Source organism: Rhinatrema bivittatum, chromosome 8 (genome assembly GCF_901001135.1).
Source record: "Rhinatrema bivittatum chromosome 8, aRhiBiv1.1, whole genome shotgun sequence".
NCBI lineage: Eukaryota > Metazoa > Chordata > Amphibia > Gymnophiona > Rhinatrematidae > Rhinatrema > Rhinatrema bivittatum.
Genome location: NC_042622.1, coordinates 132787259 through 132806486, shown reverse-complemented (window position 1 = coordinate 132806486; position 19228 = coordinate 132787259). Strand labels below are relative to the sequence as shown.

Genomic DNA, 19228 nt, shown 5'->3' with positions numbered 1-19228 from the left:
ATCACGTTTCATGAGAGGCTTGCTCCATTTAAAACCTCCACTGCGCCCTCCTGGCCCTGCTTGGGACCTTAATCTGGTTTTGGGACGGCTCATGAAACCTCCGTTTGAGCCTCTGCACTCTTGTGATCTTCGTTATCTCACGTGGAAAGTAGTTTTCCTTCTTGCTATCATATCCACTCGCAGAGTTAGTGAATTGCAGGCATTAGTTACCTACCCGCCTTACACTAAACTTCTTCACGATAGGGTAGTCCTCCGCACTCACCCTAAATTTTTACTGAAGGTAGTGTCGGAATTTCATATTAATCAATCTATTATCCTACCTGCCTTTTTTTCCCAGGCCCCATTCAAACCCAGGAGAACAGGCTCTGCATTCCTTGGACTGCAAACGTGCTCTAGCCTTCTATCTAGACTGCACGTCAGCTCACAGGAAATCCACTCAATTGTTTGTTTCTTTTGATACCATCAAGTTGGGAAATCCTATGGGAAAGCAGACCCTCTCCTCCTGGTTAGCAGACTGCATTTCTTTTTGCTGCAAGACTTTGTAAAAGCACATTCTATCAGGGCCATGGAGACATCAGTAGCGCACCTCTGTTTGATGCCGCTTGCTGATATTTGTAAGGCTGCTACCTGGAGTTCTCTCCATACCTTCGCAGCCCATTATTGCTTAGATAAGGCTGGCAGACAGGATTCCATCTTTGGCCAGTCTATTCTATGCAACTTGTTTTCAGTTTAACTTCCCAACATCCTTCCACCGACCCATTCAGGGTTCAGGATGCCCTCCTAACCAAATTTCCACCCTGTTGTTGTGCCTGTTGCACGTCTTTGGGTGCATTGGGTTCTTTGCTCGGGCATCCTCAGCTCGGTACTCACCCATATGTGAGGACTACCATCCTGCTTGTCCTGTGAGAAAGCAGAGTTGCTTACCTGTAACAGGTGTTCTCACAGGACAGCAGGATGTTAGTCCCCACGAAACCCGCCCGCCACCCTGCAGAGTTGGGTTCGTTTACATTTTCTTATTTTATTTTTCGCATGTACTTTTACTATAAGACGAGACTGAAGGGGGACCCCTGCTGGATGCAGGGTCAGTGCATTGCTGGGCCCGTGATTGGGCTCCATCCTGATGATGTCACCCATATGTGAGGACTAACATCCTGCTGTCCTGTGAGAACACCTGTTACAAGTAAGCAGCTCTGCTTTTTTCCTTAATGGTGACACTACGTACATTATTTTGCACTCGTCGACATTAAATTGCATCTGCCATTTATATGCCCAGTTTCCTAGTCTCACAAAGGCCTTCTGCCAGTCCTCAAAATCTGCTGCTGTTTTAATAACTCAAAATAATTTTGTGTTATCTGCAAATTTCACCTCACTCATTGTTCCTTTCTCCAGATCATTTATGAATATACATAACATAGATCCCAGTATAGACCCCTGTGGCACTCCACTAATGACCTTTCTCCATTTGGAAAACTGTTTAGTCCTACCCTGTGTTTTCTGTCCTTCATCCAGTTACCAATCCACAATAGGACACTGCTTCTGATCCCATAACCTTCCAATTTCTTGAGGAGTCTCTCATGAAGTACTTTGTCAGATGCCTTCTGAAAATCCAGGTATACTATATTCACTGGCTAACACTTATCTACAATGTTTATGTACACCTTCACAAAATTCTAATAGATTGGTAAGAGAAGCCTTTCCTTTGCTGAATCCATATTGGTTCTTCCCTATGAAACCATATGACCAATAATTCTGGTTTTTTTTTTTTTTATAATTTTTTCTTTATTGAATTTTCAATTAATTTAACAAAAATACAGGAAATAATGTGTAGATTCACATAACATTTTCAAGGAATACAGCAAGGAAAATTAATACTATCTGCATCATCAACCATAATAACTACCGACTGACCTAAGACTGGAACCCTGTCTTCTTACCTTTCGAAGAAAACTTAAGACGTGGCTTTTCCTCCAAGCCTTCCCCTAACTCAAAAATGTCACATCAGACTCAGCCCAAGGAATGGGATATTTACTAATCTCTGAACCAGTCATATATTATTTATATGTAGTTAATTTCTCTCTGTCTACTTCCCGGCTACTTTAGCCCCCAAGTTCAATCCCCCTGTTATATGTAACTTTGCTTGTTTCGGCCTTCTTGTTTGGTTACACTTGTTAATCCCCCAAGTTCTATGTAAACCGGCCTGATATGAATCCCATTCATGAAGTCCGGTATAGAAATATATTAAATAAATAAAAATAAAAATAATACCTAGGGGAAAAAGAAAATATGCAACCTTACATATATTATTCTACTATAAGTGCATTCATTCAAATAATAAAAATAAATGAGGAGAGTTATCAATTATTTTTGGTCGTCATTTCTCTCCCCTTCTGGACTCCTATCTAACAAAAAAGTCTCTAGATGGAGAGGGTCAGAAAAACTAAACTTTTTCCCCTGGAAGGTAACATAACAAAAACAGGGATATTTTAAAAAGAAATTAGCTCCTATGGCTAACAATTTACCTTTTAGGGACAGGAAATGCCTTCGTCTAGCTTGTGTAGCTCTGGAGACGTCAGGGAAAATTTGTATTTTCTGGCCACAAAATGCCATATCCTAATTCCTAAAAAAATCTTTAAAAATCGTATCTTTATCAGATTCAAGCACAAACGATTCAAAAAGCGTGGATCTGTTATGGATGATGTCAGTTGATTCCTCCAGAAATGTGGACACTCCCAGACTGGAGGAATCAGCCGTACCATCATCTTGAGTCTTAGCCTTTCTCACCATCCTACTAGGAAAATAGAAAATGTTTGATAACTCAGGTGTATCATCATCCTTATATAATATATTTCCCTTAAATATTTTTTAAACATTTCTAATGGTGATAGTAGCTGTGTCTTGGAAAATTAATCAATCAAAAGTTTTTAGATCGAATCAGGTTTTCTATATTTTCCATCTCATTATGTATAGCCAAGCTATCCTTAATATGAATACTTTTTGTATTCTGTAATAATTGAACTTTAGCCAATAATACTCCCAGATTATTTTCTATACAAGAAATTGTTTTCATCTGATCATCAATCAAAGATCTATTCAAGTTAACAATAGAAGTTAAGGATGCATTTACTTGAGAGACATTTGAATCCAGTTTGGATGTCATCCTCCACAAGTCAACGAGGGTCACACTATTAGGGACATTCACGGGCTGCTGATCTAGCCTGTACATTTCCCCATGTGCACCATCATTATCTGAAACAGATATCTGATTTGATGTTAATTGACCAGCCTGAGGATAGCTGTTGAACTTCTCCAGAACAACAGCCTCGCTAGACTTTGTCCTGTACCTTATTGACATCAGGTGGAGGAGGTAGAGATGAACCCATGCCAGGACTCAGGGAGACTGATAGTAAAGCTCCCTTGCTGACCTCACTTGGCAATTCAATCAGCCTTAAGACATGATTGACCGTTGGGCTTTTAGCTGTAATTGGAGAAGATGATACAAACTTTACTTTCCTTTTTCTTCCCATTTACAAAGGGGAGGGGGGGGGGGGGGGAAGAGAAGAAAAGAACTTCAAATACACAAAATACAGCACAATCTATCGATTTTGTCCGAAGAAGAAAAGGCAATATCTGGTAAAACCGTGTGCTGGCAGTGACTGTGCGCCGCACTGCCACAGGTTTTAAAGCGGCAGTCGTGCGTCGATGACATCATACACCGCACCCCTCGATGATGACCAACCAGCTCCAGCTGGTTCAAGGTCAACGGAACAAGCCCTGCACAGTGATGTTCCCCACATGGGGCAGATGGTATGGGTGCTGGACAGCCCGGACTCTCCTCACCTCCAGAGTCCCCCCAATAATTCTGTTTTTAAGAATAGCTTCTACTATTTTGCCCAGCACCAACAACAGGCTCACTGGTCTATAGTTTCCTGGAATACTCCTGGAGTTCTCTTTGAAAATTAACATTACATTGACCACTGTCCAGTCTTCAGATTCTTCATGATTTCATTGATAGGTTACAGATTGCTAGTAACAGGTCTACAGTTTCATATTAGAATTATTTTAGAACTCTGGTATGAATGCTTGAAATACCAAAAGCAGAATAAATTAAATAAATAAATACCACCTGGGCCTGGTGATTTATTACTCTTTAGTTTGTCCAGTTGCTCTATTACATCTTCCAGTTTCACAGTTATTTGCTTCAGTTCCTCTGAATCATTACCTTCAAAGATCATGATTGGGGTGGATATTTATTTATTTGCTTTTGTATACCGACATTCGTTGGGGTACATCACATTGGTTTACATGTTGGCGTGTAGAAATAGTAGGACGAGCGTGTCTTACTATTTTACATGGAGGAGGCAAATCAACAGTTAGTACAATTACGTTATGCGAATCAACAGTATAACTACCTTTCAGCAAATTAGCAGTTAGTACAAATACATTTTAGCAGTGGTGAACATTGAAACGGAGTTGATTCAAACAGCTCAACAGTTAGTACAATTATATTTTGGAAGTCAACAGTTAGTACAATTACCTTTTGGCAGTGGTGAACATTGAAACGGAATTGATTCAAATGGCTTAACAGGGCGATTTGATTTAACATCTCAGTAGATCGAGAACTGTGGTTACATGGGGAGGTAGGTATCTCTAGTTATTTACAGGGGGGGGGGGGGCTTATTGAGGTAACGCAGGCATATCTAGAGGTTAATAGGGATTGTGACGTTTCTCTTATGTTGTGAGGTTGGGGATATCTCTCCAACATCCTCCTGAGTAAAGACTGAAGCAAAGAACACATTTAGTTCTGTTTGGCGTTGAGTTCCTTGAGTGCCTCTTTTCCCTCAAATGACTCCTTCAAAGGTTTTTTGCTTTTGTTGTAATTGAAAAAGATTTTATTAGCTGTTGCCTCTGTTGCAAATTTCTTCTAAAAAAATGTTTCTTGGCCTCCCTTATTAATGTATTACAACTGCTATTGCTTATGTTCTGCTTTCCAATTTTTGGATTTGCCTTATAGTTTTTGAAAGATGCCATTTTTTTCCTTTAATATCCTCTTTCTCCTCAATATTTAACCATGTTTGGTCTTTCTTTGTTCTCTTTTAATGTTTTGAATATATTTTATGTGGGCTTCAAAGATGGTATTTTAAACAAACTCCATGCCTCATGCAAATTTTTAACCCTTGCAACCTTATCTGGATAAGTTCATATTTGTAGTCTTCCTTTTTAAAGTTTAATACTACTTCAGTAGTCTTATTTGACATTCTCCTTCTTGTGATTGTCATCTTTGGGATATCTATGCATCCTGCCAGAGAATAGAATATTTGTCTCTGTGGCCACACTATGCAGTTGCAAGGTGCAGAGGACAGCCATTGCACAGCTTCTAAATGATATAGGAATAGTGTGATTTTTGCCAACTTGTAGACTTATTGACTGAGGTCTCTGCCTGGATTGTTGCTGCCTACAGATAGGAGATATTGATTCTGATGAGGAGCAAGAATCTGGCGAGTCTGGTGAAGAAGAGGAAGATGGCGATGAGTCTGATCTGGTAAGTTTGACTTGTGCATAACAGTGCCTGCTTGGAGCTTTTAAGTAAATAATAATCCAAAATGTAGCTGAACTACACACACATACCAGCATATTGGAATGTGCTTTTTCTTCCCTTTTTCCAAAGTTCTGAGGGTATTTGGTTTACTTTAATGCTTTGAAGGTATGAGAATTTTATACAGACAGTCACCATACTAGGTTCCCTATATAGGTAACCAAGCTTTCAGCTCGGATTCATGATCCATTTTGAGCTGTTCAATTTGTTTGTTCCTATAGGGAGAGAGGGAGATGCTATCCTATTAAGAGTGCCTTATGTACATTGAAGCAATAGTATTCCTGGTTTGAGCATATGTATGGCACTGAATGTGAAATCTCTTTTCTGGTCAAGCTCACTAAGAGCACCCTGGGCAATACTCCAGGAAACACCTGTTTATACCCAATAATCCTAAAAAAAATACCACCAGTTTTACTTGTTGGTGTGATGTACCACTATTCGAAGATATTTTTTTGGTTACTCAGAGTTCAGAGTCCAGTATAAGGAAGAGACTGCAGAAGAAGGGGAAGATAGACAGCCTGTGGCTCAAATCCTCCAGGAGGCGAAAAAGGAAGAATAAGAGGAAACCAGGTGCTGTGTTTGCAAAACTAATACAACTTTTAAAGAAACAGGCTTTTTATGTTGATGCTAACGATAGTTGGATTTTACTATTCCTGAGAAGAAAGGGAGATCTGGTGTTGAGAATGTATAGAGGGAGGATAACTTTCAAAACTGCTCTCATGTGCCCACTTATGCGTGTTTATTGGGTGCACGCAAAACTGCTGTTATGTTTTATAACCTGTGTGGATAGGATATGTGCAGGTTATAAAATACCAGTGCATATGTGCGCACAAATGCTCATGTATGTAAAACCATACGCTGCACAAATTTGGACTTATCTGGAAAAGTAGCGGTACTTATCCAGATAATTCCGATTTATTCGGCTAAGTAACTGCACTCAGCCAGTCTGAAAAGTACTATTTGGACTTACCAGATAAGTTTAAAAAAAAAAAAGCACTACTTATCTGGATAAGTTCATATTTGTCCGTCTAACTAGGGGCAAAGCAGAATGTAATCAGATAATTGTGCGTAAATTAGATAATGACATATTTGTACGGGATACATGAGTAGGTTTTACACGTGTTGTTTAGATGCATTTACCCCAGTAAGTCGGCTTTTACATGCGCATGTCAGGGGATTTTCTAACATGCCCGCAGCCATGAAATAACCAGTTTTATCAATTAGTCTACCAGTTCATCCAGTCTCTCTGCAGCTCGTGAAGACTCTCCTGGTTTTTCAGCCTGAAGTCTCTCCATTTCACCCAGACCTCCAACCCAGTCATTTTTTCACTTTTAGGTTGTTTGCAGTTATTTATGTCAGATAATGACCAGGTGTAAATATACATGGGTAAAAGACTTAAGCATGTCACTTTGGCAAGGTTGTAAAACAGCAACTTACTCGTGTAAATGTTGGCTCTTCTGTGGAAAATCCCTAGCTTGCCCCTTTTTTACACATGCAAATTTGCTCCTGGACCCAGATTTATGCCTGTATGTTGCAGTTTTTAAAATAGCATATACTCACAACTTTTGAAAATTCACCTTTAAGATGATAGGAGGTGTATGCATATCTGTCGTTATTTTCCCTTTAACTTCTATATGATCCTTTTCCATTACAGAGTGTTTACATGTTAAATAGGGTATATAATTACCACAATTAATCCTGAATGGAGTAAAAGACTTCAGTTAGATCATTCTGTTCCTATACATTTAAAAAAAAAAATGTAAATCTAATAGTTTTATTTCAGTAACAGAAATCCTGCCCCTCTCCCTCAGTAGTTCAAGTGGTTGTCATTCTGGTTCTTGTCAATAACGGAGAAAACTTATTTTAACATAATATACTGACTACACACAGCAGAACAATCTATTTGTAAAATGCCCTGAATTTCATTTAATTTATTTTATATTCCACTTTTATGTTCAGGTACTGTAGGTATTTCCCTGTTCCCAGAGGGCTCACAATCTAAGGGGCAGATGCAATAAATCTGCGCAGAAAATGGATGCTCAGGGTTGAGCTCCCACTTTTCTAACGCGCACCCAGCCACCTCTCCTGGGCGCGTGATCAAATATTTAAATGAGGGATTGCGCTAAAAATAAGGCACTAGGCACAAATGTGCATCCCTATCACCTGCTTGGCAGCATGTGCCGAGGAGAAGTGGCTGTCAGTGGGTTAGAAAACGGACGCTCAATTTTACGAGTGTCCGTTTTTCTAACCTGTGCACAGCCACAGCTTAGGAAAATGGACACTCGTTAATTGAGCGTCCCTTTTCTTAATTTGACCGCCAGCACACTTTTTTAAATATTTTTTTTTTTTAAACATTCTTGTCCTTTTGGTTCCTCCGACTTAATATCGCCATGATACCGGTATAAAGTTGCAGGAAGTACAGAAAAGAAGATTTTCTGCTTTTCTGTACCCTTTTTGAGTTGCTCAGAAATTAACCCTGCTCTGGGCAGGTGTTAATTTGTCAGGGTAAAAATGTGTGCGTTGGGCGTGCATTTTTTTTTTTTTTAATCGGAGGAGAGTAGCTAATAGCCTCATCAACATGCATTTGCATGTGATGAGCACTATTAGCTTCACGGGGGAGTTCAATGCCTGTTTTGGACGTGCTAATCCCTTTATGGAATAAGGAGTTGTGGATGCCTGTTCAGAACTCACCTCCAACCCTTGCATCAGCCCTTAAGTTTGTACTTGAGGCACAGAGGGTAAAGTAACTTGCCCAAGGTCACAAGGAGTGGCAGTAGGAATTGAACCCTGGTTTGTAGCCCATTGCTAACAACTAAGGCTTCTCCTCCACTTCCATGTCTTAAAAAAGGTGCTCAGCACTACCAGATGGACGCAGGTCAAAGACTGATTTTTTCCAGAAAAGACGATGCCTTTGCATAGAGAGAAATGCTGTTTAATCATAGGGCAAGCATTATGCCTGCTTAACATTAAATTGTAAATACAACTAATCTATGATATGCTCACAAAATTATGCAAATTGACCAAATCTCTGTCTCTTTCAAAGAAGAGCCACCTTTTTATAATTGTGTGAGTGCTGTTAGATAATAACAATTTTGTTTAAATTTAAATGTATTCATTATAAAATTCAGCTGACACAGACAGGGATGCTATTTGTGATACACATGATGTCACGCTTTAGTACAAACCCATTGCTATAGCAGCCTCCTGCTTTTCACTTTGGTATCACTTCCTAAAAAAATCTAGTTTTCTCCAGGACTAGTACTCCTATTAGAACTCTGCACTACTAATTTTCTTATTTAATTGCATTTTGATTTCTTTTCACAATGAACTTGACTAATCTGTGTTAAAAATAAATCTTCAAGGGAAATCAAAATGTGTTAGGTTTAGCAAACATTATTGCATCTGTAGAGGCAGTTGCCCTTCAGAAATCTTAGCTCATGAGTTGCCATGTACAGCTCTTATAAGAGGTGGTGTACTCTCCAAGTCAAAGGCATTGCTCCTTATTTATAATATTTATTTATTTATTTATTTTTAGATTTTTTTTTTTTTTATACCGGTGTTCCTGTATGAAATACAGATCACATCGGTTTACATTGAAACAGAACATAAATTTCGCCTAGAGGCATTACATAGAACAAGGTTACGGAACTTGGAACAGGGTAAACTAGTTCAAAATTAAAATTGTAAATTTAAACATATTGGCTAACAAGTCTCATTGAGCATCAAAAACATAAAACAGTAAAAGTATTTGGGACATTGTCCAAGTGTGGAGACTCTCAAGCCTTATAACTTGAGATTTGTTAACTGTGCTAGTAGACAATTAGGGTGAATTCAAAACTGTATATCGGGAACAGCAAACCCATCATAACTGCTGCTAAATTTCATGGGGGTATTCAACTGCTATCCGGCTGAACTAATTAGCTGGATAATCCTATCCAGCTAACTTAGGATATTCAGTGGCGCAACTGCAGAGCTGAATATATCCAGCTATCTCAAAGTTAGTTGGATAAGTTTATTCAGATAACTTTAGGACAGGTCTCTGGCATGACCAAAATTAGCCTTCCAGTTATGCGCCCACCCCACCCACCACTTAATCAGCTATTTAGTCAGATAAGTAATTACCTGGCTAAGAGGAAAATTGGTTCTTACCTGCTAATTTTCGTTCCTGAAGTACCCCAGATCAGTCCAGACAAGTGGGTTTTGCTTCCCTACCAGCAGATAGAGGCAGAGAACTAAAAACTGAGGCATTGTTACATAACCAAGAGTACCAACTGTAGTCCCTCAGTAATGACTTGTACCCAAGCCAACTATAGAGTAACAACCCCCTAAATGAGGGCGAACACCAAACCCAAAAGTTGGAGCCCCTCAAACAGAAAATCAACCCAAGGGGCTAACCACAACCTGGCAAACTTCTTTAGGTTCTGTATATATACATTCTGACAGTTCTTTCCAGTAAGCATACCAGAACACAGACGTGCCATTAATATTCTTGAGAAAATTAAGGGGGTGGGTCTCTGGACTGATCTGGGGTACTTCAAGAACGAAAATTAGCAGGTAAGAACCAATTTTCCTTTCCTCTTTGTACTCCAGATCAGTCCAGATAAGTGGGATATACCAAAGCACCCCTACACTAGGCGGGCCCATAAAAGACCCCCCTCTCAACACACTTTCGCCAAAGGCTGTCCTGGAGCCTGAACATCTAAATGGTAACGGCAAGATAAAGTGTGAAGAGAAGACCACGTCACTGCTCTACAAATCTCCTGCGGTGAAACTAATTGACACTTGGCCCACGACGCTGCCTGCGCTCTAATAGAGTGCACGCACAACCCCTCTGGAATTCTCCCCTTACAAAGGAAGGCTGAAACAATAGCTTCCTTCAGCCAATGCATTGTTATGCCCTTGAAGGCCTTGCATCCATTTGTGGCACCTCCAAACAATACAAATAAATGATCTGACCACTGAAAACTGTTTGTGACCTTTGCCTCCGGCGACTTAGCACATCAATCTGGGAAGATAGCGTCACAGTCTGATTCAGGTGAAATGAAGATACCACCTTAGATAAGAACAAAGGTACCGTGCGCAAATACACCCCTTCGTCCAAAATCTTCAAAAATGGTTCCCTGGAGGATAAAGCCTGCAGCTCCGAGGTCCTTCTGAACGAAAAAATTGCCACCAAAAATACCATCTTCAGCATGAGGTCCTTTAATGATGCCTTCGTCAACGGCTCAAAATGGAGGTCAACAAAGCATCTGCAAGACCAAGTTTAAACTCCATGCCAGACCCAATCTATGCACCAGCGACCACAGATGCTCGACCTCCCCCCTTCAAAAACCTCACAGTATTCGGAAGTGAGGCCAACAACCTTTTCCTGGGAGTATACCTCTGAGACACCCCAAGACTGCCACCTAAACCCGCAAGGAATTGTAAACTAAGCCCTCAAAAATCACAGGCTCATAGGCTGAGCAGACTTTGGTATCTCCTTATAATCTGTAATATGTATTACAAGCCAGGCTGGGCTGCGGATGTTAATTACACCCATTACGACTGCTTGGCATGCTTTTATGGCACGGCTCAGTATCCCACGAGTCAGCGCATACTTACTACCCCTGCAAGGGAACCCTGAGTTTCTTCCTGGGGCATAATCGGTGGGGGTGAGAGGCTAGATAGCGGAAGGCTTGGCTCAGCTGGGGAACTCTTTGGATGGCACTGGACACCTGCTTCCATTGCATGAAATCATAACTCTTTATGGCCGGGTAAGGACACCAGAGTTTTCTTATTTGCAGCTTAAGCATTATGCTCACTCCATATCGGCTGACCTCCGCAACCCGGCTGTATTCTGTCCGCTAGAAGGAGTGCTACAACTGAGCCGGGGAAGGCACCCTCCTTGACCTGTTATTATAAATATCTCAGGACCAAGGGGCGAGCAGATCCCAGTCAATTGATGGCTGATAGATGGCCCAACGACTGGTTATTTGTGGTCACTGCAGTCATGATTCAACATAGCCTTAATAGCATAGCGAGAGTGTCCCCTAATCAGTATTTCCGTGAAATGCAATATAGGTTCCTTTGGCGGGCTTATATTTCTACCCCACTGGCATTTCGCTCACATTTCGTATCTTCAGAACTCTGTGGGAAGTGTTACCGGGAAGTTGGTACGCTTTCGCACCTGTTTTGGGACTGTGTATTGATTAAGCGATATTGGCCAATTACCTCACAGAACTTCTTGATATATGTGTACCCCCCGCCCCCCATATTCTGTTATTTGACAATGTACTTGATCTGAAACTGCGGGGGATGGTACCCCGCCTATTCCTCAGGAAGGCTAGCTATGTGGGAAAGAAGGTGATTTTGCTCCACTGGAAGGACGCTGCTCCCCTTACGTTTTGGGAATGGCGCAACCATTTACATAGGCTGCTACAAATGGACAATATGACCTCCTGGACATCTCCACGGCATCGTCGAATGTTCTTGCTTACCTGGGATGCATATCTCCAATCCCTCCCTCATAGATCGCGTAGTTTGCTTCTCAATAAATGACTGCAAGAACTCTCTAGCTGCCTGTGGCGTTGCCCCCTCTCATATGGGAATGAATATGGACTGGCTCCTGGGAAACTCTGGGACGGGGGGGGGGGGGGGGGGGGGGGGGTGGAAGGGAGATGTGGGTAGGGGTGAGGGGAAGGGGGGGGAACCTATTGGGGTGGGGGGGGGGGAACTCAAAACTATGCTGTTTGAACCATGTAGGCACATAAGGACAAATGTGCTCATGGGGATTTTTTTTTTACTGGATATGTTTGCAATACAATAAAAACCGTTAATTACAAAAAAATCACAGGCTCAGAGTATCCTTTTTGTCGCAAGTGCTTGTTCTCAAAAGCCAAGTTGCGAGACAAAAGTGATCTGCCCGATCCGAGAAAATAGGAACTTGCCTTAGCCTCTGCAAATGAGCCAATCTCAGGGACCCATTAATTGTGCGCTGAACCACGGATGACACAGCCTCTCCAGCACCCCAAGTACCACCCTGCCTGGATGCCTCTCGATGTGCCTAAACCCTCGACCTATTAATGGTCACGGAGGGAACACGTATAGCAGGATCCTTGTTGGCCATGGAAGAACCCGAGCATCTGTGCCCTCGGCTGTGACCTGTCATCTGCAGTTGAAGAAACTTGCTGCCTTGTCGTTGCTCCTTGACACCATGAGATCCAAATGGGGACTGGATAAGGCTGAAAACCTCTGACAGCTCCCATTCTCCCAGATCCAACTATTAACTGACATAATCTGCTTGCACATTGTCCACTCACTCAACATGTGAAGCGGCTATCCCCTGCAAATGTCGCTTCACCCAGGCAAAAAGGTCCTGGGTTCCTTGGGCAACCACGTGACTCTTCGTTCCCCTTGCTGACTGATATAAGTCACCGTTGTTGCATTGTCCGAAAACACTCTGACCATTAGACCTTGGACTTGAGCCAGGAATTCCACCAACACCATGCATGCTGCACTCGTTTCCAAGCAATTGATAGACCAGGATGCTTCCATTAGCAACCACAGTCCTTGTACCAGCCATTCTTGACAGATCACCTCCCAACCCTTGAGGTTGGCATCTGGGATCCCTATAACCCAGGTTCTTCTCCAGACCCATCCCTTTCTCCAAACTGGTCCGACACAGCCACCACGAGAGACTGGACCCGGAAGTACCCTGCAGTGGTAAAGGCCGATGAAACAACAACGGATTCCATCATGACAGCAATGCCTCCTGTAGAGGGCACATGTGGGCAAAATCCCATGGCACCAAATTCAATGTAGATGCCATTGAACCCAGGACTTGAAGATAATCCCAAGCCCTGGGCACTGGCATCCACAAAATCCACACCACCTGGGCTTGTAACTTCCGAATCCTCTCTGAGGTGAGAAACACTCTGCCGAGCTGAGTATTGAACTTTGCCCCCAAGTATCCAGCATCTGGGTAAGGCTCAGGTGACATTTTACCAAATTCACCACCCAGCTCAAGGACCGCAACATAGCCATCACTGTGTGCACAGACTGCTGGCATACCTCCTCTGATTTCCCTCAGATAAGCCAGTTATCTGGATAAGTATGAACTAGGATCCCCTCCCTGTAGAGAGCTGCTGCCACCACCACCATCACCCGTGTGAACATCCGAGATGCAGTTGCCAAAACAAATGAGAGGGCCCAAAACTGGAAAAGTTACCCATGAACCATAACACGAAGAAACTTTGATGTTCTTCCCTAATGGGTATGTGCAGATAGGCTTCTGTCAAGACAAGCATGGCCCGAAAAACTCCATGAGACAAACTGCCGTTATCACCGTCTGCAATGTTTCCTTATGGAAAAATGGGGAACTTGCAGTATCACATTTCACCTTTTGCAGATTGAGGATAGGGCAAAAGGCTTCTTCCTTTTTTGGCACAACACAGTAACTCGAGTACTTCCAGCGACTGTGCTCCCTGGCTGCTACCGGTACTATCATGCCAGCAACTAAAGGCAACACAACATGTCATTATTCACACATGGACGAATGGTCTCCTATCCCTTCGAACGATGGACTCAAGCTCTCCCAGGTTAAAGCACCTTAAGCTTTAACCCATATTCTTTTCGTATTATGCTACAACTACTTGCCTTACCTTTCTTCCAGCTTTTTAAGCTTCCAAGTTTTTACTCCTTGTTAAATGTAACTTTGCCTTATTCTCCTCCATTGGTTTTTACTTTATTTATTGCTCTTGTTATTCTCTTGTTCTATGTAAACCGATCCGATATGGTTATTACTATGAAGGTCGGTATAAAAAAAAAAGTTAAATAACTAAATAAATAAATGTCCCAAATCACCACTTGCTTGCCTCGGACACTGCAATGAGACACCATGAAAGATTCCATGATGAGGCAAAAAAATTCTAAAGCACAGCCATCCCTTATTACCTCTACGACCCATTAGTCCGAGGTAATCCTGGTCCACTCTTCATAAAACTGTGATAGATGGCCTTCCACCGCCATCTCGAGAGAGTGGACCAGCCTGGCTTCATTGTGGAACCTTACTGCAGCCCGCCCTGTGGTTGGAGCCCTCTCAGGGAAGTCTACTGGTGCCTCAAAAGGACTGCTGCCTACCAGAACCCTGGTTCTGCCTCAAAGACAGTGCAGAACCCTTATTGGGACAAAAATCACCACAACTCCCGAAATCTAGAGCGAGGCAGAAAAGACTTCCTGACTGTCATCTTATCCTCCAGCAGCTTATTCCCTTTAGACTCCCCCAAAACCCTTCATCAATTGTTTCAGGCCCTCCCTGAACAACATTTTTCCTTCCTTTAAAGGGAAGATTAGAGCTGAGACTTGGACCACATATCAGCCGACCAATTCTGCAACCACAGCAGATGTCGCACTGAGACCGCTGTGGCCATATTCCTGGCAGAAGTCCAGCTCAAGTCATAAAGCGTGTCAGCCTCATATGCAATCCTGGCCTCCACCTGTGTTGCCTGGCTATTAACACCAGCGCCTGCTGAAGACTTCTCCTGAGACTTCTGGACCCAGCATAAACAGGCCCTCTGCATCAGACTTCCACAGATCGCTGCTCGCAGGCTCAGTGCCAAGACTTCAAACATCCTCTCCCAATGCATTTTGAGCATACAGTCCTGTGCATCCTTTAACACTGCCAAACCCGCAACCAGAATAGTCGACTTGTTAGTGACCACCGAGACCGAAGCAAGCACCTTCAGCAATACCAGCAGCTACAGGATATCTTCTGTGAGGGAATAAAATTTTGCTTTGGCTCTAGCCACCTTGGGGCTTGCCTCTGGGAAGTCTCATTCCTGGTTCACCAGCTTCTTAATCCTTTTAGGGAGAGGAAAGGTTTTTGGTGGGCCCCGGAGCCTAAACAATACAGGATCATTGTCAGACTCCTCCTAATACCCAGTTCATTCTGAACATGGGAAACAAGGGGCCTCAACTCTTCCTTTCAGAACAAACGAACCAACCACATGTCATCTCCCTTCGTTATCGGGACCTCTTCGGCATCAGTCTGATCGACATCCACCATGAGAACTGCTGGGTCATCCGGACCAACCCCCAAGATCATCTTCCGGGTCATCCAGGTCCGAATCATCTGAACCTCCAGGCCCCTCAGGATAGTCCAGGCCCAGCCGGTGAAGGAGGTCTCCATACCCCCTGGCTAAGGAGCCCCTCGGCTTCTTTGCAGCAGGACGAGATGGCTGACAGAAATGCCCTTTTATAGCCAGTGCTTTTCCTGGTTAAAAAGCCCTTATGCTTAAGCAAGACAAATTCTGAGGAACACTCCACGTCATCCTCTCCCCTGTCCGGCCTAGAGCTCGCATGTCGTTCCCCCCCCCCCCCCCTCAACAGTATTGCCGGAGATAACAGGGGAGGGGAGTCCTTGGACTCCTCGAAATCTGTCACCTTCCAAGTTATAGTCCTTCTCATGCGTGACAGGCTGTTTAGGCTCCCGGTATTTATCCTGACAGGGCCTTGGGAACCTGTGGCTCTCCTACCAGCCTCCCCCCCACCACCCCCCAGGGACCCTTCTCTCCAGAAAAGAATTGCGGCATAGCACAGCTGCATTCAGCTGTCCCGGAGCCAGGCCACCGGCCTGGCAAGCTTTTCTGCACTGGGAAACTGCTGTTGGCACCATCTTGTCTCCTCTGCTGCAGAGAAACAGAAGCTGCATGATTGCGGCACATGGGAGAGAAAAGGAACATTGCCCAGTGCAGCCTCTGGCTCACCGAGCAGCCCGTAGCTTTCTCATTCTGGGAAATTGCTGTCAGAGCCAGCTTGTTTCCACGCAGCCAGGCCTACTGCAGAGGAACAGAAGCTGCACGATCGTGGCAAGCGGAAGAAGAGGGGAAACACTGCCCATCGCAACCTCTGGCTCCCTAGCAACCCGAAGCTGCGAACAGAGGAGCTACACTGCTCCCTTCCCCAACCGAGGCCTACCCAGATGATCAAACCAGAAACAGCCCACTCACCCAGCTCAACCTGAGGAATGGCCGATGAAGGAAATCGCTCTGAGAGCGATTTCTAACTTCTCTTCGTCTGCCCTTTCTTTTTTCTTAACGGCAGGTTTGCACCTCTACCATCTGCTGGAGACAGAAAAATACTGAGGAACTGCAGGTTGCACTCTCGGTTATGTAGCAGTGCCTCAAAGGTTTTAGTTCTCTGCCTCCATCTGCTGGTAGGGATGCAAAACCCACTTGTCTGGATGGATCTGGGGTACGAACAGGAATGGCATTCGCTGATCCTGGGCAGATATTCAGCCGCTGCCACTTAGCAGCACCGGTCAAGGCGTATCCCCAGCTTCACCGTCCGCAGATCAGACTCCTCCAGGCAGTTTCACCCTAGTAGTGCTAGTAGTTTCCACTTCCATGGCTTCCTCCTCCTCTGAGGAGCTGAGCTTCCCTTTAAATTCCAATGTAACCCCAGTGCCTTCCTTCTCCGTCGTCATGGGTTCAGGTGTGTGCATTCCCCAGGTGCCATTCTCAGGTGTATAATCAAGCCTCTCTCCTTTCTCCATTGGCTTGTCCTTGGCTCAAAGAACCAGGGAAATGTAGTCTTCCCCTGTAGTCTCTGTTGCCTGGCTCTGCCCCTGGCTCTCCCTGAAGTGATCCGGTCTGGGTTTTTCCCCTTAAATACACTATGCACCTCATCATACTGGATAAGGTGAAACTTAACCAGCTAAGTGGTGCTTTATATCTACCTCCATGTGACTGCAGCTGTTTGCTTATGTTGTCACTTTTGACATTTTTTCTTCTTGTGTTCCTCCACTGAACTCATATTTATTTCTGATTATGAATGCATTTCAGCATTTGTGAGTTGACCTCAGCAAGATCTTGCACTATGCAAGGGTCATCCTTAAGCAGTAGGCAGACCAGAAGGTGTTGCATTACCTTTCTTTTGCCAGATTTGCAGTTTTCAGTTCTGGTTGAATATCCCTATTTTGCCATGTTGTTTCTTGACCTGCTGACTTGGGTACAGAAGTGATTTAAGGCTTACATGTGGTCCACTCCTCCTTTGCCTCTGCAGGAAGCTGCTCAGTTGCTCTAATACTCATGCTAATTCCAGTAGCAAGATCTCCAAGTTGCATGAAAGAAGAGATCAGGGATAGGGAGTGCAAATTCCTTCTATTTAGGGTTTTAGTGCAAAGGTTTTCCCTATGCATTAAAGGACAGACATTTAGCATTATTTCAGGAGTATGAAATTCTCATCCTTGACAGCCACTGGCAAGCCTGGATAAACAGAATCTAAAATCCTTTTCTTATGCTGTATGTTATAGTACAGAGGTGGCCAACCTTTCACGCACTGAACGCTAAGGAATCAGAATGCATAGTACCAAACAGCCTCACATTTTCAAGAGAAGGTATGGTGGTGGTGGGGTGTGTGTGTGAGGGAATCCCATCTCCCCTTCTTATTTCTCTCTCTTAAGTCTCTCCACCTAGACGGTCCCCACCAAACACTCTCTCTCAATCCCTCCACCCTCTGCCCACCATTCTTTCACAATCCTCCCATATTATTCCTACCAGTCTCTCTCTCTTTAAATCCTCCCACCCTGTCCTCCACCTCTGTCTCTCTCTCTCTCCTTCTCTCTCATATTCCTCCCACTATCCCCATTAATCCTCTTCTCTCAAATCCATCTTCCTGTCTCCCTCTTTATTTCTTCTCCTTACTCTTACCTCTACCAGTTCCTCTTAGTTCCCCCATCCTGTCCCCACCAGTATCTTTCTCTATCCCTACCAATTTCTGACCAGCATCTCCCACTTTTTCTCTTCCCATCTTTGCCAAACGTCTCTTTCTCTCTCAAGTCCCCCATCCTGCCTCCATACATCTGTCTCTTGGCAACCCAAGCGTAACAGTAGCCTAGTGGTTAGAGCACTGTACTACTTACATAGGAAGCTAAGGTTCAAATCCCATTGCCACTGTTTGTGACCTTGGGAAAATCAATTTACCCTCTATTAGTTGCATTGATGGCTGAGTGGTCTAAGGTGCCGAACTTAAGTGTTCCTTCTTCTCTGTGCTTTCTGTTCTGGTCTCCTGATGGAGTCGTGGGTTCAAATCCCACTTCGTCCTTGAATTTGATATCTTAATTCTTCAGTCGGTTTTACTTTCTAATTGAAAAAATAAAATTTTAGTTGCCTCGATGGCTGAGTGGTCTAAGGTGCTGAACTGAAAGTGTTCCTTATTCTCTGTGCTTTGTGTTCTGGTCTCCTGATGGAGTTGAGGGTTCAAATCCCATTTCTGACGTGCTCGTCCTTAAATTTGATATCTTAATTCTTCAATTGGCTTTAAAATCTGTCAGCGGCCTTTATTACAATTAACTGTTCCCAACTTTGTACATGACTGAAAGAGCTGAGTATAGGGGTTGTACACCTGCAGTGCATTGTCTTTTTTGACAAATATCACCCACTAGGTAGAGTTTAATGATAATATATACCAGTCATGGCCACTGACCATAGGAGTACCACAGGGTTTACCCTTATTGCTGTTCTCCCTGAGTGCCATTATTAGGGACCAGGGAGTGAAGGTATAATTAAGTTGACTTAGATAAGAACATAAGAAATTGCCGTGCTGGGTCAGACCAAGGGTCCATCAAGCCCAGCATCCTGTTTCCAACAATAGCCAATC

General features: G+C 43.5%; 1 protein-coding gene across 7 annotated transcripts in view; it reads left to right on the top strand.

Annotated features, from left to right (window-relative positions):
* Positions 1–19228, top strand: part of EHMT1 (euchromatic histone lysine methyltransferase 1) — a 441279-nt gene that overhangs the window by 212687 nt on the left and 209364 nt on the right. For all 7 annotated transcript variants that reach the window (XM_029611524.1, XM_029611528.1, XM_029611523.1 and 4 more), the window contains exons 7-8: positions 5459–5539; positions 6058–6163. In XM_029611524.1, coding sequence (XP_029467384.1) covers positions 5459–5539; positions 6058–6163 — 187 coding nt within the window. The remainder of the gene's footprint in view (positions 1–5458; positions 5540–6057; positions 6164–19228) is intronic.